Source organism: Stegodyphus dumicola, chromosome 2 (assembly GCF_044657685.1).
Source record: "Stegodyphus dumicola isolate Sdum_Otavi_A_Nest chromosome 2, ASM4465768v1".
NCBI classification, from domain to species: domain Eukaryota; kingdom Metazoa; phylum Arthropoda; class Arachnida; order Araneae; family Eresidae; genus Stegodyphus; species Stegodyphus dumicola.
Window position 1 is genome coordinate 203,155,131 of NC_140769.1, and position 25,260 is coordinate 203,180,390.

Sequence of the window (25,260 nt, forward strand, 5' to 3'; positions counted from 1 at the left end):
GTTTCTTAATTAACAATGCTTCCATAATTTAAAGTTAATTAATAACATAGAATGTATATGAACAAATTCATTTACCTCCCTTTGAGGTAATCCAGATGAAACCAAAATTTTAATTCCAATCACACTAGTTATGATTAATTCCACATAGCATTTCACACTTTTTATCAATTTAATAACACTTCAAATTTTAGCTTTTTAAGCAGCATTTTATCCACATGCGCTAATTTTTCCTCCAGCTCGACCGACCACTAATCTTCGAGAATAGAAATTAATCACATAAATATTCATGAAATTTACAATGGGCTGTTTAATGTCACTTCTCTTAACAGAATTATATACACACATGAGAACTCCTCGGATGAACACTCTTGCCATCTACACCTTAACATAAATTTCACCAACCCGAGCTACCAGCCCACACTTAATCCATGGCCACTAGCTTTCCACATTGTTCTTTTTTACTCATGGTTACCAAATCACTAGTTAAACAATACTCTCATTAGATCTTGGCATCACTTCACTTCTGCGTTAACATACCAGATAGTCTGAAAATTTTTCACTCATAGTCACAGAACCTGAACTTCAGTGGAACTCTTCAAGACAGGAACCTCCCTCAGATCCTTGCGCCTCTTAAGAATGACGAAAATATTCTTAAGTCGCAGATAATTATTAGTCCAGAACAGTCTTCTTATAATATTTTGTAAACATAAAAAATGTCTTAAATTCTGTCAGGGACGTTTATCTTTCGGGCTTTTTTTAAGTATCTGTAACACTTCCTTCATGTAGATCAGGAACCTTAATTGCTTAGTCATTTCTTAAACATCTATAAAATTGGAACACGTCATCAGTATAGGGCAAAACCTATTAATGTTCAGTCATTATGTAAATGTCTATGAGCTGAAACACTTCATCAACATATGGCAGAAAACTTTATCACTCAGTCATTTCTTAAATATCTGTAAACTGGGAACACTTTATCAGTGTAGAGCAGGAACCTTTATTGTTCCAACTTTTCCAGTCATTTCTAACAAATGCTCTTTCCCCATCTCTAAAACTACACACCTTTCTACTAGTTATCATCCGCCAGTTTTTCCCTCCTCCCCTTTTTTACTTCCTTGTACGAAGTAAAAAGGAAGTATTGTAATCACGAAAAGCTTCAGGCAGCATATTTCAATGAAAATATCCACTTTGACCGCTTTCGAATGCAATTTAACGATGTTTTTGCGTGGTATCTGTACGTAAGGACAGAATAAAAGACTTTTTTTCCTCCAAAAAAACTAAAAAACTGCTTTAAAATGAATTCTAAAGAGAATTTTTCGTGGCATCTGTACGAACGTGCGCACGCACGTACATATCTCGCATAACTCAAAAACGAGTAGCCTCAGAACGTTGAAATTTTGTATATGGGACTGCTATAACATGTAGATGTGCACCTCGTATTTTGGTTTCAATCGGCTGCGCCAAACATATATAAATATATTTATAAATATATCCACTCTGTTACCCGGTTCAGTGATCTCAGTTTCTTTACTCTTATATGTTTGTAAATTGTACATTTTTTGCTTTAAAAATTATTGAATTATGTTGTTTTTATCTTCCGGTTAAGGATTTTATGCCTTTAGTAAATCTGTATGCAATATTTTTAGAATTATCAATAATTTTAAAATTGTTTAAGTGCCGCTAAGCCTAATTTGATGGCGGCCATTGATGTTTACATTTGAAACAGGAGACTAGTGGATTTGTTGCCAATCTAGAGAAACTTAGCTTCGCAACAACAAAGATAACGCATTCATTTATTATTGCCAATTAAATCATGCTTAATCCTTTCTTTAATTTTTTCAAGGAAATAAGCATTTAAGATTTACTTCATAATTTTTAATACAGATATTTTGAATTTTTATGTATTTTTGCCTTGTCGCGAAGTGAGAACTGAATTAATTGAATGAGAAATACTCAATCATCTGTGAAAAACTGTTTCTTTTTTGTTTTGTTTGCTTAATTTCTTTTATACATAGTTCTAACTTTATTATAGTATTTGAATAGAACATGTGGCAACAATTAGATAATTCTTTAAATGATATAAATTTTGTGCATTCAGAGTTATAATATGAACGAAATATAATACTGTTAAGTAAACCTAGCGCCAGAGTGTCGCTATGGTAAACAAAGTGAATTTTAAAGAATGCATTTATTCTATTGTTGTTTATGCGCTGTCGGCGAAGTAGGTTTAATTCAATCTAATAAGTTTAAATAAAATGCAAGAAAAAATGTGTATAATTTAATATTTCGTACAAGGAAGTCATGTGGTGTACACATCAGATTTTTCTTACTGCTAAACTCTGATTTAACTCCAAGCAAAGCAGAAAGCTAAAAAGGAAATAAAAACCTTTTTCACCACAATCTTTCATATTTAACTTTTGATTTAAAAGCCATCTATTAGTGCAACACGCCTCGCTTGTACTCAAATTATTAAACATGGTCTGCTACAACCTTTTTTGAACCAATTATAACCATCTAGCAATTAACATTAAGTGCAGCACATATTTTTCTATATGCCCTCAAAAAAGACGAGTAGGATATTTGTTTTTCATTTCATTCATTAGGGGAGGTTGCTGAAAATTTTTGCACCCTGACAAAATGTCTCTCCAGGAAATAATCTGTCTACTTTTCTATTTGTTTCATAGTCCAAGAACCATTTATACAATAAATTGCACATCTGTCAAGCCTTTTTTTTCTTTAAACTGCCATATCATTTACTTCCTACAACAAAAAAGGCTTCTTTCAAGCACATATTTGTTTCTCAGGCTGGGCCATCTGTGACTCCCTATCTCATTAAGATATTCTTGGTCTCTGTAACATACAGGGGAGCAAAATTATCTATTCGCCATTCTCGGTCTGTGCAGCATACGCATAAGCAAAAGTATCTATTCACAATCTAATGGTTTAATTTTTACTGGCATCTGCATTAATCCCTTTTTTCTCGTAAGCCTTAAGTAAGTGCATAGACTTAAGTATAATAAATAACTAAACTGATGTAATTCAATCAACTTCCTCAGCATGCAGTAGACGCAAGATAAAATTTGAAACAACATGTCTTTAGTCACCAGTCTCATGGTACATCACCAACAGTGTGTAGCAGATGCTAGCCAAGTATGAAGCTAGGCAAAAATAAGACATTACTAATTCCAAGGAATTTAAATTCTGTTTCAAAACTGTGATGTTCAGCTTTCTAGTTTGCATCAGGTTATTATTTTTATATTATTATTTCTTATTGTTGATATTATTTATATTATTACAGCAATGTTATGATAATTAAAATTTGAATTTTCAATTTTGTTGAAAAGAATTTCTAATTCTGAAGTTGCAGCAGAATCTACAAAACAAAAACATGTTTCGATATCCATTAAGGAAAAAGTGAAATTGCTGCTAAAAATGGATAAAGGTATATCCATCTCCAAATTATGCAAGTAGTATATATTGAAAATCAAAAGTATAATGCATTAAAAAAAAGGAACTTTTTCTGAATTTTTTGTGGATTTCCCTCACTTGCAATGAACAGACAAATCATTTGTTATACTAAAAAAAAAAAAAAAAAAAAAAAAGTATTTTTTATTATGACAGAGTGATAATTGAATGAGCGAGACAATGTTGGCATGCCGTTGGTGGGTGTAGTGTTCAATCCAAAATATTTTATGATGATATGGACTTAAAAACTGGGTACACATGTTTGACAGGTTGCTTGGCCAAATTTTGAAATTGCCTTACTATAAGGCCATTAAAAAATGGCAAATTTTTGTGTTTTCAAATGGTATCATTATAATTTACCCTCATCACAGCCAAAGCACACTACACAGCTAAATTGGAATTTTTTTAAAACACATCCGGAAATGTCAAAGAATTTCATTCTCCAGTTTGACTCATAACCCTTTTAAAAATCATTTCATAGAGACTTGCCAATGTTTGAAATTGGTTGGTTTACTAGATGATGCAAAACATTTTCTGGTTATAGACAACCAATTGGCTCAAAATTTTAGTAAAAGATAATGTTTCCATTGTATGCTTTCCTCTAAATTCTACATCCATCATTTAGTCTGTATGGATATTGGTATACTGCACATGCTAAAATGCATATGTAAAGTTCCCTTTTTAAAATCTATTCTAAATTTTCTGAACAGTGCAAGACCATTCAAGAATTGTTTAAATATAAGTTTAGCATAAAATCTGCTGTATGAAGCATTGCAAAGTCATGAAAAGTTGTGCCTGCAAGTAATGTTAGAAACTCTTGGTATAATTTATGGCCAGTTACCTTATTTCATGGTGATGATGATAATGACAGCCAAGAATTTGAAGGTTTTTGAATACTGCAAACAAAAGGTGAATTTTTCCGATTAATTAAATTTGTTCAGAAATGTGGAGAAGTGGTAATGAATGAAAATGATGTAACATAAGTTTTTATTTTCAGTGACAATGCCCTAATCATCAGTCAATGAACAGATGGCAAAATTAGTAGTATGCTTCATAATCCAGAAAATATTGCTTCTGATAGTGAAGAAAGTGACTGAGAAGTTTTTGAGAATGAAAAAAAATTTTGATTGATGGTTTAGTGGGAATTCTTGACATGGTAATTACATGACTTGAACAATGGCACTTTGTAACTGAACAAGAAGTTATGCTATTTGTACAATTAAAGAGAAATAGCTGGCACAAAAAAATGAAATATGTTGTAATATTCCACATTATGTTTTTATTTATAGCTTCAAAAGCTTAATTTTCCATTCTTAGCTGTTCTTTATGATTTTAGTATTCAGTTTTCATTTACACTTATTTAATTATGTAAATAACTTTTATTTAAAATGTAAGTAAAATATGTAGATTTCACGTTATTAGCTCTTGTTACTGTAATATTTATATCATCATACTTACATATATATAAATGTATGTATTGCAAAAATTGTTAATACTTTGTGTTGTCCAAAATAAGTCGCCATTCACCCCCCCCCCCAAAAAAAAACATGTTTTTCCAAATATTTTGAATTCATTTAATTATTAAGACTTCTTTAATGCATTTTCAGTAAAAATTTCATTGCTGACCATAACCTTGCAAATGTTTCATTTAAAATAAAATCCAAACCCTGAATATTCATTTTTTACAATACTGTATATAAGTTATTTTCTTTAATACACTCTTATTGTAGCCTGTAAATGCATGCATTGAATAAAAATTACCTCAGAGAAAATTTTGAATAAGTGTGAAAATGTATTATCTTGTGCTTGTAGCTATAATCTCTAACTTTATAACATACTTTAAAGCCATAGTGAACCTTCTTTCATTTATTGTTGTAGCATGTTTTATCATCATTACACAGGGAGAATTAGAGAATTTTGTTATGTTAGAGGAAAATAACTTTCTTATCTGTTTTCTTACATGGATGTTTCATTATATATGAATGAGAAACATCCATTATTCATATTCCTGCTTTTAGTGTAAAATAAACACCAACAGTAATTTTCAAAGTATTCTGCCTGCAATAAAATATATGTTTATGCTTATATATGTGTAAATATAAGTAATAAGAGTGCTCTGAAAAAGTCAATGTAAGAATTGCAGGAAAATGCAAAATCTTAAGAGTTTATATAAATGCACCAATTCATAAATAATTATTAGGCATTTTCAATCTAAATACTAAAACAAATACCTTTGATACCTATAAAGAGTTTTTTAATGTTTTGTAGATAAGTTATTGTGCAGTTTTTACGACATTTAACTTGGAATGAATATCTATCCTTCATGCAATAACATTTTGTAAACAAATGTATGCATCTAAGGGTTTAGTGACCCTTTTTTTTGTTTTGTTTTGTTTTTGTTGTCAGAATTTATGTTTCTCAAAATTTATTCTGATTTTTATTTAGGCTGCTGGAATATCAGTGGAATTTTGTTCTCATATCATTCGATCTTTTGCATTCAACAGTGAAGGTAGCAAGGTAGAAAGAGCTCAGTCTGCTGTTGCACATACAGGAAGCTCTGTATGTATTTCACTTTTCACAAGTACTTTTTTATCATTTATGTTTTATTCTGTCACAACATAGTATTTCTACTTTGATAGTTTTTCAATGAGAAATATGTCTTTTTATTTAAAACTGATCATAAAATTTAATTGTATGGTCATTTCTTCATTGTATGGTGCATGAAATGTTGTATGAAGTTGTAAATCTTATAAATTAGTCTTCAGCCTGCAGAATAGTAAAATAGAAAAGAGAGTCCTGTAAATTTTATTTATTTCTCTTGTAATGATGCAGTCCTAAAATAAAAACCTCAATAGAAAAGGGAGCATTTTTTTTAAATTAAGATCCAATATTCAGAAAACTTTTGAGTGAAGGCTATGTGAAGTACATCCAAGCTCTCAGGTCTAATTATTTGGAAGATGGAGTATTCATCCTAGAAAGCTAAAAATGTAGTCATCCTACATAAGATTTCTTGGCTTCAACAATGTTTCTTTAATGTCTGCTTTTTCTGCTACTGAACATGAAAATATATGTTGATGGAAAGTCTCCTCCAGTACAGGGGGGGAAATCATAAACATGAGAAATCGCTTCAAAGTTTAAGAAAGTTTTAACTATTCCAGCTAATAAAAGCTTAAAATTTTAAGAGAAGTAAAGCAAAAATAAAATAAAAAAATTAAATTAAATTAAATTAAAAAAAATAATAAAAATAAATAAAAATAAAAAATAACAAAAAAAAAATACTCCTGAATAATAGTACATTGCATTGTTAAATTGAAATATAGCATAATAAAAATTTGGTAAACATACATACTTGTTAATTTTACATTATTGTGAATATTTGATAAGTTGTGAATGTTCCTTTTATGTGTATACTTCTGTACATGTAAAATTTAGAAAATATAGTGAATATAATATTCTTATTTCAGGTATTGTCAGGTATTACACTAACAAAATTTGGAGGCATTGTGGTGTTAGCATTTTCCAAGTCACAAATATTTCAAGTTTTCTATTTCCGTATGTACCTCGGTATAGTTTTAATAGGTGCTGCTCATGGATTGATATTCTTACCTGTTTTCTTGAGCATTATTGGTAAGTTTTTATAGCTGTTTTAATGTATATTGATAATTAATGAAGTAAATAATATGGGGCAAAAGTAATAAAAGCATAATATAAGGATTATTCAAAATGATTGCCTTGATTTAAAACAAGCATGACTTACTGACAATGTTAATTTGATAAATATTATAAAGCAAATACCCAAATTTTAAAATATTATTTAAATTTTAATATAAAATGTCATGTTTTAAAATAGAGTGCTTTTGCAGCTATCTCTTTGGATCGGTTTAGTATACTACATGATTTGGTATTCCACAATTAACCACTTTGGTATTCAATGTTACATTCTGTAACTTGTTTCAGAATTGTGTGTGCTTTATCTTTGCCTGCTCAACTGCATATTTCAGAAACAGGTTGTTGCTACTCTTTGTGTTGCAATAAGGGGAAAAGTAACATGAGAATTTGATCATCATCATAACATTTTTTATGGAACTAAAAGAAGTATATAATTCTTAAGAATAGAACATCCTTTTCCTTTTTCCCCCTTACATGTTTGTTTGTTTTTGTAAATTTCAAAAGTAAGTAAAGCTGTTTAATATGTCATTGATCATTTTCAATAACTTCCTATTTTTAGAAAGCAACACAGCTGTTTATTAGAAGTATTTCTTCATAATGAGAGAAGTTTTATTTTATTTTTTTTTTTTTTTAATTAGTGATATAAACTTTGAACTCTCTCCAAGATTACCACCAGTAGTTCCAAATGATTTTAATCTTCTGTAATGTGGTTATCTCAGGCACATGATGTTTAAAGTTGATGCTTGTTTATATTTTAAGCAAATATTACAAGTATTCTGGTAGCAATTATCATCAGAATGTTTACTCTATTACAATATATACATATGCTCTCTGCACACTAGGTTTAATCCTGTCTGAAATTGATAAAGTGCACCTTTATTTAATGTAGTAAATAATCATAAACAACGATAATGCTTTCTTTCTAATGCATTAATTATAATGCTTTCTTTCTAATGCAGATCTATAGTACAAATATAAGTAGCTCCAAAATTTGTTTAATTTGCAATGGATTAATAATTTTAATTGCACATGATAGATATAGATATACTATTACACTAATAGTTAATATTTGTATCCTTTTACAAATAGGATTAAATGTTTAGTTTAAAATGCTTTCAGACTAATAAAAAATATACTGAATACATACTGATATTCAGAATTAAAGGATAATTATAAAAATAATGTGAACTGTACAAAGATTAATTAAAATTTCACTGGATAAGTTATTAATGGTCATTACATACTGCTGAACACAAAAATCTACTCCTGCACAGGTATTGTGTTTACCAGCCGCTGAGTAGTAATATCAGTGAACAGTGGTTGTTAACCCTTTGTTGCCTACAAATAATCTAGAGAAGTTAAACAAAAATGTTTGTATTTTTTCTACTTAAGATAACCTTAGTAATAATAAAAAAAATTAATTTTATTCAAATTTCGTTTTAAATAATTGCTACAGTTTGCTCACTACAGTGGACAGCATGCATATACGTACATGCATACAAATCTCTTCCCAACAATTTATGCTCATTGCATTTGAAATAATTTCCTGCCTTGTTTGCAGTGATCATTACCATCTTCTAAATGGTAAATCTACAACTGACATGTACATACAGATCCCCCAAAATATCTTCATTTCGTCAATTGTGATTGAATTCACTTTGCTATGATTTTGTAACCTGTACCTATTGGATTAAAATTTTAAATGTTCTAGAAATTCCTTACCAAACATAAGCATTTTCTGTGGTGTTTTGGCTTGATAAGCAGTACATTTGGGTTTCAATTCACTCTTTTCAGTGGATCTTTATCTACCCACTCCACAATTTTCTCAAACTGACATTTAAAATCAAATGTTTAAAATTATCAATTATGAATAAAAAATGGCAGTATAAGAAAATGTAAGCAATATTATACAATGTTTACTACAATATATACATAATGAGAAATACATAATGAGAAATTGTACTAACTTGGAAACAGAAGTAGCAGCCATTTTCCAAATAGCAATGCTTTACTTAGTGATGTTATACAGCCATCTATGATCAACAGTTGAAAGTTCTAATAATATAGAATGAATAAACACAGGAATGGAATCTGTTAAGGCAATTACAGAAGAATAAACAAATATAAACTTTTGTCTACTAGAGTGGACATGTGCGACAAAGGGTTAAGCATAGATGTAAATCCAAGCAAACCACAAGAGAAAACTTTCATCATATTACAGTGATTAGTTTTTCAGGAAAATGAACACATCAACTGTGGGTAACTATTTGTTTTGGAACAATTTTTTAGTCTTTGCAGACTTCCTGTGGAAACTGAGAAATTACAGATAAAATACATTCTGATAACATATGTGCTGGTTTCAAACGATCGATTGAAACTGTAATCCTTTTTGTTATTTACCTCAATAATAATATTTTTGTCCATTCGTTTAACCACGGGATGAGGACCAGTGTAAGGTGGAGTTAGAGGCGGTTTAACAGAATCGATACGCAGAAATACATGAGAACAGGTTTGAAGTGCAGGGTGTACATAAATTGATGGTTGAACATGTCTAGAGGTTGGAAATTTACAAACTTTACAAGATGATATCTCTGTATGGCATCATATATTGCAAGACTATAGCTAACTTCTCAGAATTTAGGTCTTGGTTTTCTGACAAGTGAGTCTCTAAACACTTTTCACCTGTGAACAAATTTCGTTCTTTGAGAACAGATTTGCTTATATCTGCAAAAGTTTGTAAAGTGGAGAGCATCCGTACTTCTTCGGTAAAAAGGGATCTTTTAATAAAAGTACTGTTCATATTTTCTCTCATCAAAAAATGTAAATAGAGTTTGAACTTGTCTTTCAGAAATTTATTTAAAAGGGGTGGTAAATTAAAAAGTCTTAACATTTCCTTAATAAATATGTGTTTATTTCAAGAGGAAAACGAGCAGGTATTGAATTATAGGGTGTCTTAGCTAGTGAACCCTAAATTTCATAAAATAATTTTAATAATAATTAAAATATTCTATGAAATTTGAACAAAAGTGCATGTTATCTAAGAAATGATATGTTATAATCATACAGAATAGCAATCTGCCAGCTAATCAGTATGACTGTCTCCAACTTCACTTTCCTGGTTTCATTTTGTTCCTATCATTCGGCTCAAGGTGTCTATGCAATACATGTATTTCTCATGAGCATCAGTGTACTTGTTTGTGTAAACAGGTAATAAAGTAATATCAGCAGCTATTCTTAAAGTATGGAAATAAAGATCTGCATTTCATCCAGCATTTCAGTGTTGCTGAAAAAAACGGGAAACCAAAGGGTTTTTATTGGACAATCTCATTCAAAAATACCATAAGAAACAATTTAGAATGTGAAAGACTGACTTGCATCTCCCAAGAAGTCACAGCATCAGGTTTCACAGAAATTAAGGTTGTTTTGAAGCAATCCTCATCATGCAATGCAAAAAGTAGAGCTTCATGCATGCTTTATCTCTTTGATACACAAAATAAAAAAGCCTGCGCAGGGAAAAAATTGGCATATTAAATAGTTGTTTTAGACATCTGTTCTGCATAATCAGCACTTTCAGGACTATATTTGGTTGGGCAAGTGATAAACCCTGCACAATGTATAAAGATCCCTCCATCCCAAGAATAATAATATTTGGTGGAAAATATTCTGGTGGTACATAATTAGTCTTCTTCCATACATAACAGTTACATAACAGCTGCATTTATGAAAATTTTTAGTACCTATTTTTTATTAACCATATTATTTCAAAAGGACTGTGGTCATACTTCTGAAGTCTGATGCTATCTTCTTATTTTGATGCTGATATCTGAAAAAGAGTTTACATAAGCAAGCCATAAACTGTCAATGCCTTGAAAGCAAGTATCAAAAAAGCAATTCAAGCAGTGGCAGTTTATGTACTGACAAAGTTATTCAAAAATATGATCTGGTGGATTCAGCATTGTCTGAATGTAGTGATAGAGATTTTGAAACACTTTGAAAACGAATATCAACCAAGGTATTTAAGAAGTAGTAGTGGATATAACATCAAGGTTGTTTCAAAGTGTATTGTGCCATGTTGAATGTTACCTCAGTATAAATGGTGGTCATCTCCAGCCTGTTTATAATGTCATGACATTTCTCATAAAATGAGGTAAGCCTAGGTTGGCCGACCAGCTCCCCCCCCCAAAAAAGTATTAACTTATGAAAGAAAAAGTAGTGAATCTTCTCAGAATTAGCACTCTTTTATATGGGCTAATATACTAAATTTCATATTGACTAATGTCCTAAATTTTTACTTCCATTTGCATTCCTTGCTTTTTTTATCTTAGTTTATACATTTTATGATGTTGATTTCTTAAATATCACAAATACATTCAGTTTAAAACTGCCTAATTAGCAAATATAGGTATTAAAAAAACTCATGTTGGTGTACATATCTATAAAATCATGGACTGCATTTTTCAGTTATTCCTACGTAATATCAGCCGTAACTCTGGCATTCAACATATGTGTTAATTCCCTGTACAATTTTAGTGCTTTAATACAATGGAGCATTAAATGTTCTGTAGTTTAAAATTTCAGTGTAATATCTTCCTTAGTAATGTAATTAATGTAACATCTTCATTAACATTAAAATTGTTAATGAAAGTCTGGTTTTTAAGTAGCATTTATTACTGAACAATAGTTGGACAGAATTACAAAAAATTCTCACCAGTGCATTTATTTATGAACAGAATGGATTCAAATGTGTAATTATGCATTTTTTCAAATGTGTAAAGCATTTTATTGTTACTGTTCAATATGGATATAGTTTACAATCTGTAATTTATTTAGAATTTTAAAATGATCAAAAAACTTTGTATACTTGCAATCTTGAGTTGAATGTTTGAAATTCATCATTAGATTTGAAATAAAGTTGTAAATTAATGCAAGGAATAGATGTTGAAATTCTAGTCTAGCATGATAGTGTTAATTACTTTAAAACATGAAATGTAATTTTGTTTTAAATTGAAGTATTTAACTTCCAAGAAAATCTGTATGCTTCATACTGTTATATAATGATCTACATTTTTACATTCTACAACCATATTTTTAAATAAGTTTTTATTTTAATTAAAATGTTTTGCATAACCTTTTATCTTTTTGTAGGACCACCAAGAAAGTATAAGAAGAGCACAGTCCTGAAAGAGAAGCATAATCCTAAAAAGAAAGATGAAGATGAAAATCCTGACGTCGCTATTTTAACATAATACTAAAACTGTAAGATTTACGGTGTTAAAGTAAATGAGCAAAGCCAAGTTCATGTATTTCAGATCTGTGATTAATATAGTGCTCATATAAAGTAGATGATCTGTGTTATTTATGAACTCTCATATTTATCATAATGTTTGAGATCTTTAAATGTTTATTTATATTCCTTTATTACATTTTTTGGTGTTTTTGTTTTATCTAGAATTAATATACATTTTTAGCAGTTTAAAATATAATATATCTATAATATGTAAAGTAAATAATACTATGAAAATTTATTAGCTCCATTTTTTACTATTACAGAAAAAAGTTTAAATTCTGTATTTTTCTGATGTGATTATGATCATATATGAATACTTTTCATTTTTAATTTTATTTGTAATATTCACTGTATATAAGAGCTGTATATATTAATAAAGTCTAACAAGTCTTTTATTGGATGTTCTATTAGTCAACATTTTTAAAGAAAGTGTCTATTAAATCTATAATTTTCTAAATGCTTTTTATAGTTCACATCTATTGCATAAAAACATTAAAAGTATAACTGACTAAATTGCTTTCTGTCTCAATTTTGAATAAGGTATTAAACTACAATGAGCAAATGATTTTGCTTTTCAGAGATTTTTTTTAAGCAAATACTACATTTTAAAAGAGCAGGCAAAAATTCATAAGACATTGTATGGCTTACAGACATTATTAAACATACATTTCTTAAAAATTCATGTATTCTTAGTTGATAAATGATGCCAGAGGTAGGTGTGCATAATCTCACCACAGCATTTCAAACCTTTTGTCAAAAGCACAGCAAATTAGGTTAGAAATTTGTAATTCTGATGGAATTAATTTGAAATCTAAAATTCACTTGTTCATCTTTGTTTCTCTAATTTCCATAAAGAAATACATGTGAAGCTGTAATAAATTTAATTCATGTCTCTGAGAAAAGGAGTACATGCTTAATTAAAAGCCCATAACTTCTGACACAATAATTTAGACGAGTAATATATTCTCACCTGTTAACTGGCAGGCATGGTAATTGTGTTAAATATCACTTTTCTACAAATTATCTTTTATCATAAGCAACAGTTGTTATATTATGACTTTTAATTTTTATCAACAGCGTTAAATGAGGTTTATTGGCTTTATGTGGTTTGTTATATGACAAACAAAGATTGCATGCTGTAGTATCTCTCTCATAGGAAAATGATATTTTTATGAAAGAACTCAAAGAAAAACTGATTCTGTTCATATTATGAATGGAGAAAATCCCATTCAGTGGGAACCAACCTTACTGAAACTGTAAGATTTACGGTGTTAAAGTAAATGAGCAAAGCCAAGTTCATGTATTTCAGATCTGTGATTAATATAGTGCTCATATAAAGTAGATGATCTGTGTTATTTATGAACTCTCATATTTATCATAATGTTTGAGATCTTTAAATGTTTATTTATATTCCTTTATTACATTTTTTGGTGTTTTTGTTTTATCTAGAATTAATATACATTTTTAGCAGTTTAAAATATAATATATCTATAATATGTAAAGTAAATAATACTATGAAAATTTATTAGCTCCATTTTTTACTATTACAGAAAAAAGTTTAAATTCTGTATTTTTCTGATGTGATTATGATCATATATGAATACTTTTCATTTTTAATTTTATTTGTAATATTCACTGTATATAAGAGCTGTATATATTAATAAAGTCTAACAAGTCTTTTATTGGATGTTCTATTAGTCAACATTTTTAAAGAAAGTGTCTATTAAATCTATAATTTTCTAAATGCTTTTTATAGTTCACATCTATTGCATAAAAACATTAAAAGTATAACTGACTAAATTGCTTTCTGTCTCAATTTTGAATAAGGTATTAAACTACAATGAGCAAATGATTTTGCTTTTCAGAGATTTTTTTTAAGCAAATACTACATTTTAAAAGAGCAGGCAAAAATTCATAAGACATTGTATGGCTTACAGACATTATTAAACATACATTTTTTAAAAATTCATGTATTCTTAGTTGATAAATGATGCCAGAGGCAGGTGTGCATAATCTCACCACAGCATTTCAAATCTTTTGTCAAAAGCACAGCAAATTAGGTTAGAAATTTGTAATTCTGATGGAATTAATTTGAAATCTAAAATTCACTTGTTCATCTTTGTTTCTCTAATTTCCATAAAGAAATACATGTGAAGCTGTAATAAATTTAATTCATGTCTCTGAGAAAAGGAGTACATGCTTAATTAAAAGCCCATAACTTCTGACACAATAATTTAGACGAGTAATATATTCTCACCTGTTAACTGGCAGGCATGGTAATTGTGTTAAATATCACTTTTCTACAAATTATCTTTTATCATAAGCAACAGTTGTTATATTATGACTTTTAATTTTTATCAACAGCGTTAAATGAGGTTTATTGGCTTTATGTGGTTTGTTATATGACAAACAAAGATTGCATGCTGTAGTATCTCTCTCATAGGAAAATGATATTTTTATGAAAGAACTCAAAGAAAAACTGATTCTGTTCATATTATGAATGGAGAAAATCCCATTCAGTGGGAACCAACCTTACTGAAAATTTCCAGTATTCAGCAGTCTAATTCATTTAGCCAGTAGTGGGTATACCACAGGAAAGGTACGGCTCTTTAGTTTAAACTATTCAAAATACAAGTGAGCAGATACTAGATACAGAAGATATAGTATCTTAATCTATTAGGTATAGCAATATCATATCTTATAGCTGCATGTTGGCAAACACTGTAGCTTTTTCTGGTGATGGAAACATCAAAATTCTCTTTGTAATGAAATTATAAAGTTGTAGAGTCAAACGAAACCTGTTTCCTGTTACAGTAAATTCATAAGAACTACCATGGATGATACAAGGCCATAAGTCCATTTAATCTCCATGTCTAAAATTACTTGCAACTTTCTAATTTAATTGTGATGATAAACCTATTTGGTCCAAGTACACAATTCATCATATGTTCCTGAATATGGGTCTTGTCTTTCTAAACTTACAACTTTTCATAATATAAACATAAGTGTTGGTGTTAAATCATTAATAATTCAAAAAGAAATATTTGCGCAGAAAAATTCCATGTTTCCTTGTATGAAGTAAGGGAAGTTTTGTAATTGTGAAAATTTTTGGGTGTTGTGGATCCATGGAAATATCCATTTTGACCATTCCCAAATTCATTTGTACAGTATTTTGCATGACATCTGTATGTACAGATAGAATAAAGGACTTCTTTCCAAAGCAAATTGTAAAATTGATTTTTTTCATGACATCTGTACATCAGGGTTCGTACGGTCCTTAAGAGTCCTGAGATTTTTTGGAATCGATTTTTGGTCCTTAAAAGTCCTTAATTTTGGCAAAATCAGCAATCAATATGTAATTGATGTATTTTACAGAAAGTTTGCAATGAATTTCTTACTTTTTGGAGAACGTCTGGAAGAACAATGAAAACATAATATTTGAATACTTTACCTCTGATACTAGAATCTTAACATGTTTACCTTCCCTTTATTTTCTCTACTTTTCACTAGACACAAGCATGGAAAATATCAAAAATGCTTCTAATCTTATCACATGGGCAGGCATTATCGAAAGGGATTTTTTTTATTAATAAAGAAAGCTTACAATTTAGAACATTAATTTAATATGTCTTAACACATTGACTGCTTATCACGCGCTTGCGCGTGGCGTGGTGCTATCGCCGAAAAGCCAATCACGCACCAGCGCGTGATGTGGGGTGATGTCTCAGTAGCCAGGCACGCGCTGGCGCGGATCCACATACAAGATCATCCACTTCTGATTATTCATTCTCTAGTTCATTTGGCATTGCTTTCAGGGTATTTCTGCTGCTATTGGCATGTAGTTATGATTAGAAACTATCTGTAAAAAACCGTGGTTTCGAATTTAATATTTAATTTTTGATTGAAAAAATAATCTTGTGATATGAGTTATACAGAGGATAATTGTGCAGGGCCTTCGCGCCCCCAAAAAAGAAAAGTTCAAAATAATAAGAATTTAACGTATGATGAAATTGCAAATTTGTTGGCTGAGCTATCGGACGAGTACCCGAGTGATTATAGTTACGACAGTGACAGTGACGAAGAATTCATTCCTCCCAATGATGCCCATGATATTTCGGATTCTGAAGATGAAGATGATGAACAAATCGTTCAAGGTGCAACATGTCAGCGCGATAATTCCGCTATAATGGAAAATTTAACTTGGGAAAGCGATTCTACATCCATGAAGCTGTTTTCTTTCATAAAATCCGAGTGTTTGCTCCAAACTGTTTCAGGTAACAATGCTACAGATTACTTTCGGCATTTTTTCACCGACGGTATCTTGGAGGAAGTAGCTGCTAAAACTAATGATTATGCTCATAAAGTACTTTTTCACCGTGAAAAAAAGAAACATTCACGAATCAATGCCTGGAAAGACACTACAAAAGAGGAACTTTTGACATTTGTGGGATTGATCTTACATATGGGAACTATACGAATCAACCACATACAAGATTATTGGAAAACCGATTCACTGTTTGGTTTACATGTTTTTTCTGAAAACATGAGCAGGAATCGGTTTTTATTATTACTGAGGGCATTGCACTTCGCAAAAATTCCAGAGCAGAATACAGAAATTCCAAAGGATCGATTATATAAAATAAGAAGTATGGTAAATTTGTTCAACGCACGAGTATCTGAAATATATTACCCAGGACGAGAGATTAGATGAGTCGATGGTATTATGGCGTGGACGACTTATATTTAGACAGTATATACCAAATAAACGTCACAAATATGTTATCAAGCTGTACATGATCACAACCCCTGATGGTATGGTTCTCAAATTTATGGTATATACAGGTATGTTGGATGATTCTGGTGGAAAAGGACATGCACAGAAAGTCGTAATGAATTTACTTGAGGGAATGTTGGATGTAGGGCATAGCGTATTTATGGACAATTATTATAACAGCTATGATCTGGCAAAATGTCTTTCTGATAGAAAAACTCATTGTACTGGGACAATTAGAAACAACAGGAAGACATTTCCGAAAGAGGTAAACGAAAAAAAACTAAAGAAAGGGCAAACTGTAGCAAAATATACTAATGGTGTGATGATTGCTAAGTGGAAGGATAAGAGAGACGTCACTTATATTTCCAATGAATATAAAAATGATATGGTGGAAAAAACAAACAAAAGAGGTGAAGTTAAAACAAAACCACTACCTGTAATTCAGTATAATAAATTTATGGCAGGTATTGATAAGCAAGACCAGATGCTTGCTTATTATCCTTGTGAAAGAAAAACGATTAGGTGGCCCACGAAAATTTTTGTGCATATTTTGCAAATAATGATGTCCAATTCCCACTTTATCTACAACAAGTATTCCAATAGAAATATGTCACTTTATGACTATCGTCTATCCGTGATAAGATGCTTATTGAAACAGCCATCTGTTCATCGTGCTTCTGTGTGTCATCCATCTGAATCGGAGCATGTACTAAAAACGCGGGAAGAGAAAAAAGGTGGAAAAATACTGCGAAAGCAGTGTAAAAGCTGTTATTCGGAAGGAAAACTAAAAGATACCATATATGTGTGCAAAGTTTGCGAAGGATCTCCCGGATACTGCCTAGATTGTTCTAAGATTACACACAAATAACACTCTAAAATGTAAGTTTATTAATAATACCATTATAATTATCATGTAATAAATTCATTTGTAATATATATGTTTGTAATAGAGATTTACATAAAAATAATGCATACTGTCACTTATTTTGATTCACTTTTTGCAAATCACGCGCCAGCGCGTAATGTGGCATTTGGGAAAAAATTTGTTGTGCAGTGCCAATCACGCGCTGGCGCGTAGTTAAGAAATTCCATATGGAAATGCTTAAATAATACTTAGATATAAAATAATCATATTTCATTAATAATTTTAAATCATATTTCCAATAATTAGTATGTTGGCTTCTGGGTACAATCTACTTCGATGTCAAGGCAATAACTATCAATCCCATCTCTAGAGACTGGCAGTCGATGTGTTAATGCACCACTCTGAGGATCCTAAATTCTGCTTCCTGTGCCTAAATTCTAAAAGTTTTGCCATTTCTAGATTTTGTTGCTCAGTGTGTCACTAAATTCTAAAAATTCTACCACACTAGCTGTGTAATAGGCCCTTACCATATTTCATATTTCTTCTGAATATTCATATTACTAAAGAAATAAAATTAGCCGCTTTTTCTGTACATTCTAAATGCATTTAGTGTTTTTAGAATTACAAATTCTTAATTAAATCAAAAAATTCTAAAATGAAAAGGAAACGTGTTGAAGAAACTAAATACATAAAGAAAATTATTCTTCAAAGATATGTGCAGTTATTATTATATAAATTACCCAATTATTTATGATTTCAGACTATAATTTCCCATTTCTATTTCCTCATATGATAGTTACTGAACTAACCCTCTGAGCGGCCAGGGTTTTCGCTAAGAAAGCACAAATTTCCCAAAACTACTATGAGAACAAATTATGTTTTTGATTTTAATGCAAAAATTTTCCTGGTGTTGCATACCTGGATTTGTGTACTTTTGACATACTGCCTCAATTTCTTTGACATATTTTAATATGCACGTATATATATATATTCTTACAGATATCACAAATATTCTACATTATAAGATATTCTAGATATAATATAATTCCTTGCCATTTAGAGGGTTAAATCAAAACTAAATTGTATAATCATTGACGACTAGTCCACATTTTTAGTTTGAATTTGACTGTTCTTGTTTAATTACGTCACTGTGAGTTGTAATGGATTTTATTAGCATCAGAACATGCCTTTATGTTTTAAGTTCTTTTTAAATAAGAGACTTATTTAAACCTTTGTCTGATATTGCAGTTACTTTCAGACATAGCGATAATATGCTTCACGTTTGTCGAGGGGTTTGGACTATTTAACTTTTAGCAGATCAAATAAACTCTCATAGGTACATTGTGGAGAGGTTGACAAGTTAGGAGATAAAGCACGCAGAAACTAGCAAGAGCATTAGTTTTTGCATATTGAGACAAATCTCTCATTGTTAGAAAAGATGCTTAAAGAGAAGGAAATTGATATAAACTAGCAAAATGTCTGGGAAGGCTTCAAATTAAAATGACGGATAAATATTTTGTTGAGTGTTGTTACAAAACATTTATGTTTTGTAACAACAACATAAGTACTTATTAACTAACAACATAAGTTGTTACAACATTTATGTTTTATAACAACAACATAAGTACTACAAAACATAAATGTTTTGTAGCTTTTAATGTGTTATTATCCTAATATCGTTTAAGAATCAATGTCATAAATTACACGTATTTTAAACTGTGAAATTGTGTTAGATTTTGATTTTGATAGGGCTTTTTTAACAAATATTGTTAAAAAATAATAAAATTTAATAGTGGCCATGTAAATCCATAATGACTAAGGTTATTAACCTACCTAATTTAATTATTGATAACTAACTGTTTATGCTTAAAAATTTTCTGTACATATTAAAGCGAGTTATTGGCTTTCATTAATACTCACTATGGTCAGGCCCCCAGCGGTAAAGATGCTGAACACTAGTAGTTCAGTCCGAGGTTCGAATCCCACAAACGAGCTGGCTGCATGGCGTTTTCATGATGTGTGATGTGTATACAAGCAAGTTTCCCTTAGAAAGTCCTCCATGAAGGCATCCCTCCCTTTAGGCAGATAGCCCTCGTGTACTTTGCCAAAAAAAATCCAATCCACTGTGGTCACGAGATAAAACACAAAAATGTAAAAATTCAAGTAAAACATATTCTTTGCATCTAGTGAGACTTAAAATAATACGAAACAACTTATCACCTCTGGTGCTTTAATGGCTTATTGGAACCTTAAAGTATATTAACTGGGTTACAACCCCTGAAACTCTACACGAAGCTACGACACTAACTGCATCAAAAAGAGCCTGACTGACTTTCAACACTTGCCAACCATGCATACATCAGGCCTTTCAGGTTTGTTCGAATCAGCAGGTCTCTCTCTAGATTAGCATCAGTGGTGACAACATTCAGTTTTTGTTATGAATCATGCTGATTATGATCTTACTTCTTATTTTAACTTATGGTGTTTGACAAAATCTACCTGCTATTTATGAAACCAAGTAGACTGACCAAGTATGTGACAAAATGAGGCATAAAAAAAAATCAACATAAAGCTGTTAGTAAAACGTAAATGTCACTTATCTTCTTTCAAATATGTCCAACTATTATAAGAGTAAAATATTTAATGCTACTTGATAAATTGTATAAAGTTAATTTTATTCTCAAACTTATTAATAATTATGTTAACTAATTCATGTTTAGTAATAATGCATACTACTTAGGGATCTATTTCATTTTTAGGATGGTATTTCAAAAGTGAAATTCAGGCACAGATAATATTTTTAATTGAATTTATTCAGTTCCTATTTGCTCATAAGTCCTTAATTTTTTTCATTAATGGGCCTTAAAAGTACTTAATTTCTGTGTGCAGAAATGTGTATGAATCCTGACATGCATATCTCGCATAATTCAAAACTCATTAGCCATGAAACGTTGAAATTTTGTGTTTGGAAGTATTATAACATCTAATTATGAACCTCCTTTTTCTATTGCAATTGGCAGTACAAAAAGCATATATATATCTAAACCTTTAAGATCTGAGGAAGTCAAACATCCAAGCTAATATCAGCTGAATTAAATTTGCCTCCTACAAGAACTAATATTTCATATGAAATTAAAAATGATAATGAAGACAAAAAAAAAAAAAAAAAAACTCAAACCCAATGAAAGTGAAATATAGTGTGATGATAATAATACGGTGGGGAATAAATTAAATCTTTGAATAATGCATCAGAATTAATGGAGTTTAATTATCCCACAACATAGCGCATAAGAAATAGTAACAATGAAATAGTTATTCAACATGGACCTGAATTAGATGATATATTGGTTAAAACTGATACAGAAAATTGGCATTTTGATAAAAACAAATGCTTTATGAAAAGCAGGTACTTAAGAAATTGGTTGATATGTTCCAAGCGAAATAACACACTGTTCTATTTCCATGCATTCTGTTTGGTAAAAGCCAGAATTAGAATGTATGGACTACTGGGGGATTTTGAGATTGGCAGCATATTAATTCAGCCGTACCTCGATGTGAAACTTCATTGCATCATAAAAACAATACGTTCAGTGGAAAACATAAGACTCAAAAATTAACAAATTTAATTTTACAGAAGATCAATTAAAAAAAAAGCACTTTTAAAAGAATAGGAACAATGGAGGCATATTTTAGAAGTTGCTTCAGATGAAATTCTATATAGTAAAAATTGCTGATGCTTTGAGAGCAGCACGCAAAAAAATTCGGAATGCGGGAAAATTTTAAATACTATAGAATTAATATCATTATGATTTTATTATAGCACAATAAGGCTTTTGATGATTTTTCAATTAATGAAACTATTACTAAAAAACAATATTTGTGAAATGTTAGATCATGTGATAGAGTGACAGATTTAGCGCTTTACAAGAGGTCGCAAATGATTTCAAATAAACATATGTCCAAATTTCTGCCACTAGTTCACCTGAAATAATGTGCAGCTGGCTTAGCTTTGAAATATAATAGCAACTTAGATGCTTCTGAATTTATGTGTGAAAATAAAAAGTTTCAAACATCGAGTGATGGAAGCATTTGAAAATTTAAGCCATGTGAATGCTCTTTAAATATTGCAAAAAATTACAAACTCCCATTGCACAGTATGTATCCAAAAGCTGGACATTGCATTAATAGTTTTCTAAACAATGCCTGTTGCAACAGCTTCCTGCAAACGTTCATTTAGCAAACAGAAAATGTAAATTCCTACCTACTTTCTTCTGTTGAACCAATATATCTATAACAGCAATTGAAAAAGGTATTGCAAAAAATATTAAACTATGATGATATAATAAATGTGTTTTCAAATGAAAAAGTTAAAAAAATTAGTTAGTAAAATATATTAAACTTATGTTTTTATGATAACTATTCTATTGATTTCGAACTATAGGATTCCCCCATGCGACAGAGAAATTACCAGTAGCTTCAATTTCTCGAAATTGCTGGAAGCCCTACATAGTTGGAGTTACATAGGGCTGGACACAGTAAGGGATCCAACCCAAATGATCACCAATCTTGGGGACATTTTGAGATTTCTTGCCAAATTTGGCCACAAAATTTAGTCACTAAAACCATCACTAGTTTGGCGAGATAACCATTTACCTCAATGCGTACTAATTTAAAAGGCAGTTTGCGTACTAATTTAAAAGGCCAGTCTTAGTGTTATTCATTTGTGTACAGTTTTCAAAATTAACTCTTATTTTGAGTTAGTTAGTAATTCACATATTTTTACGTTCAGACCACAAGTGGTTGGTCTTTGTATCCCGAAGTGCAGGAGCACCTGTAATATCGTGGAAAATAAAGGGTAGGATTTACCCTTATTTTTTCTGGTGATGCTTCTCATTCTGATGCCTTTCATACTACACTATACAAGAGATTCTACAATTTACATATAATTTCATGGTTAGCCTATATTTAAGGGTGCCCGTTGGATTATCGCCAAGTTGTTTCACTTATGGTAACTTGAGTAGTTGAATGTTATGGAAACCCTATTATGACGCAATTGGTTCCGTGATTGTGGTGACTGACTGATAAGATAAGATTTGTAAGGGCTTGTTTGTGCCTTGGTTAGGAAGTACATTGCTTATTTTGTGGTTTACACTGTAAAATTGCTGAATGTGGTAATATTAATTTGAAGTTTCTGTACAATTTGGAATGAAAGGGCAAAAAAGCATTAATTGACTGGTCTGTAAATGAAGGTTTACTTAGTAGCCTTTATAAGTGTCCTGTTTGTACAAAGGAAATGCCTATGGTCGAACCTAAAGATCATTCAGATGGCTTTGAATGGGTTTGTCGCAAGAAAGGTTTAAATGGTCACCATATAAAGAAAGCGTTGCATTAGAAATGGAACATGATTTGAGGAAAGCTTTTGTATGCTCTAAAGGAATTTTGTGTGCCACAGACTGAAGACACGGAAATTTCTAAATAAGGTAAGTTCATATTTCCTTTGTGTAGTGCATATATGCGATAGTAGTGCCTAGTGCTTTCTTGTGTTATTTTGTAAGAATCTTAAGTTTTACTAACGTTTATTTCATTTTAAAACTTCACTATCATCTCTTATTTTCCACTTCCGGCCAGAATAAACACGTGAATATGTTTATGCAAGTTGTACTCTCTAATGCTTAAGTATTTAAGTTGTGGCTTTTTGCCATGAGCAGAGTTAGATGGGGAGAGAGTGAGCCTTCTTGCCACTATACTTCACACAAGCTTACAATCAATTGCTTTCCGCCTTTAAGGCCAGAGGTTTTAGTCCTCTTGAAAGCTAAAGACGTATTTTAATATTCTGCAGTTTGCGTATTTTAGTATTCTGCAGTTTGCGTACTAATTTAAAAGGCCAGTCTTAGTGTTATTCATTTGTGTACAGTTTTCAAAATTAACTCTTATTTTGAGTTAGTTAGTAATTCACATATTTTTACGTTCAGACCACAAGTGGTTGGTCTTTGTATCCCGAAGTGCAGGAGCACCTGTAATATCGTGGAAAATAAAGGGTAATTAAACCCTTCTCATCTTGTCTCTTCTACACACCATAGGACATAGTTTGTAGTCAAACTCACTGTCTAGTCAGGACACATCATGTTCGCTAAGCAGATTAGGAGAAATACAAGTCCTGATAATTTCATTGTTTGATTTAAAATGCACTTTATTGAGATTATATATTTTTTGTTTGGCTCTAGTGTAGAATTGGGTGCTCCTTCTATTTTTAAGTGAATAGATCAATGTGTACATGGACAAAGTCAATTAAGTGCTCAATGCAGAGTTTGTGCAATTCTCTGATGTTTTTTAAGTGAAAATATGTCGATGTTTACATGGATACAAATTTGTGCAATTCTTCGACTTGTTACTTTGGAAACACAAGGCCAAAATAACAAGTCAAAGAACTGCACTAACTTGGTATACGTGTACCGCCAAAATTCGCAAAGGGGCACCTGTAAATATATTTTTACCAATTTCACTAAAGTTATTTACATGTATTTGTAACATTGCCCGATTCCCAAGAAGTTATTATCTCAGGAGAGAAAGCCATACTTACAACTGAGGAAAATCAATAACTGAATACTAAAATGATAATTCCATAACAAAACAGCATTTTAAAAATATACAACCCAAGGTACAACAAGGAAGATAAATAAACTCGATACGTAGTGTGCGACTAATAAAATAACAAACTAATCAATAAATGCATGAATTTACAAATTTATATACACATAGGACCATGGTCTAAGTATACTATTTACATTATATACATGTGTCATTGTTTTAACAACGTAATATGGCCAGCCTGTAGTAATAGGCTTAAAATGCAATGATGACTCACTCTAGTGTGAAACTGTGCACCACTGCAAACCATGCCTGGACATCCTGAATATATTCATCAGGCAATGAAGGGACATCCGAAGAGCAACCAACACATCCCAACCAAAACATCATCCCATTCGAGCTTCCAGTACAAGATGCTGTTTCAAATATAGAACGAGTCCCATAGAGCCTAATACTGATTTGTTGAAGGATTATAGATCGAAATGTCCTGGCAGGTAGGTTCCCTATTTGAAGACTCCATTAAATCAATTACATGTTTAATGTGACTATCTCCCAACTAGTCTTTCCTGACTTCATCACTTCATAGGTTTGGGTCAAATGATATTGAAGTTG

At 30.8% G+C, this 25,260-nt stretch overlaps 1 protein-coding gene across 4 annotated transcripts in view; it reads left to right on the forward strand.

Annotated features, from left to right (window-relative positions):
* The window catches only part of LOC118185884 (NPC intracellular cholesterol transporter 1-like), a 149,474-nt gene extending 135,253 nt beyond the window's left edge, over window positions 1–14,221 (forward strand). For all 4 annotated transcript variants that reach the window (XM_085811644.1, XM_085811643.1, XM_035355806.2 and 1 more), the window contains 3 exons: window positions 5,911–6,024; window positions 6,930–7,092; window positions 12,280–14,221. In XM_085811644.1, the coding sequence (XP_085667770.1) occupies window positions 5,911–6,024; window positions 6,930–7,092; window positions 12,280–12,380 (378 nt within the window). In that variant the 3' untranslated portion in view covers window positions 12,381–14,221. The remainder of the gene's footprint in view (window positions 1–5,910; window positions 6,025–6,929; window positions 7,093–12,279) is intronic.
* Window positions 14,222–25,260: the final 11,039 nt, after the last annotated feature.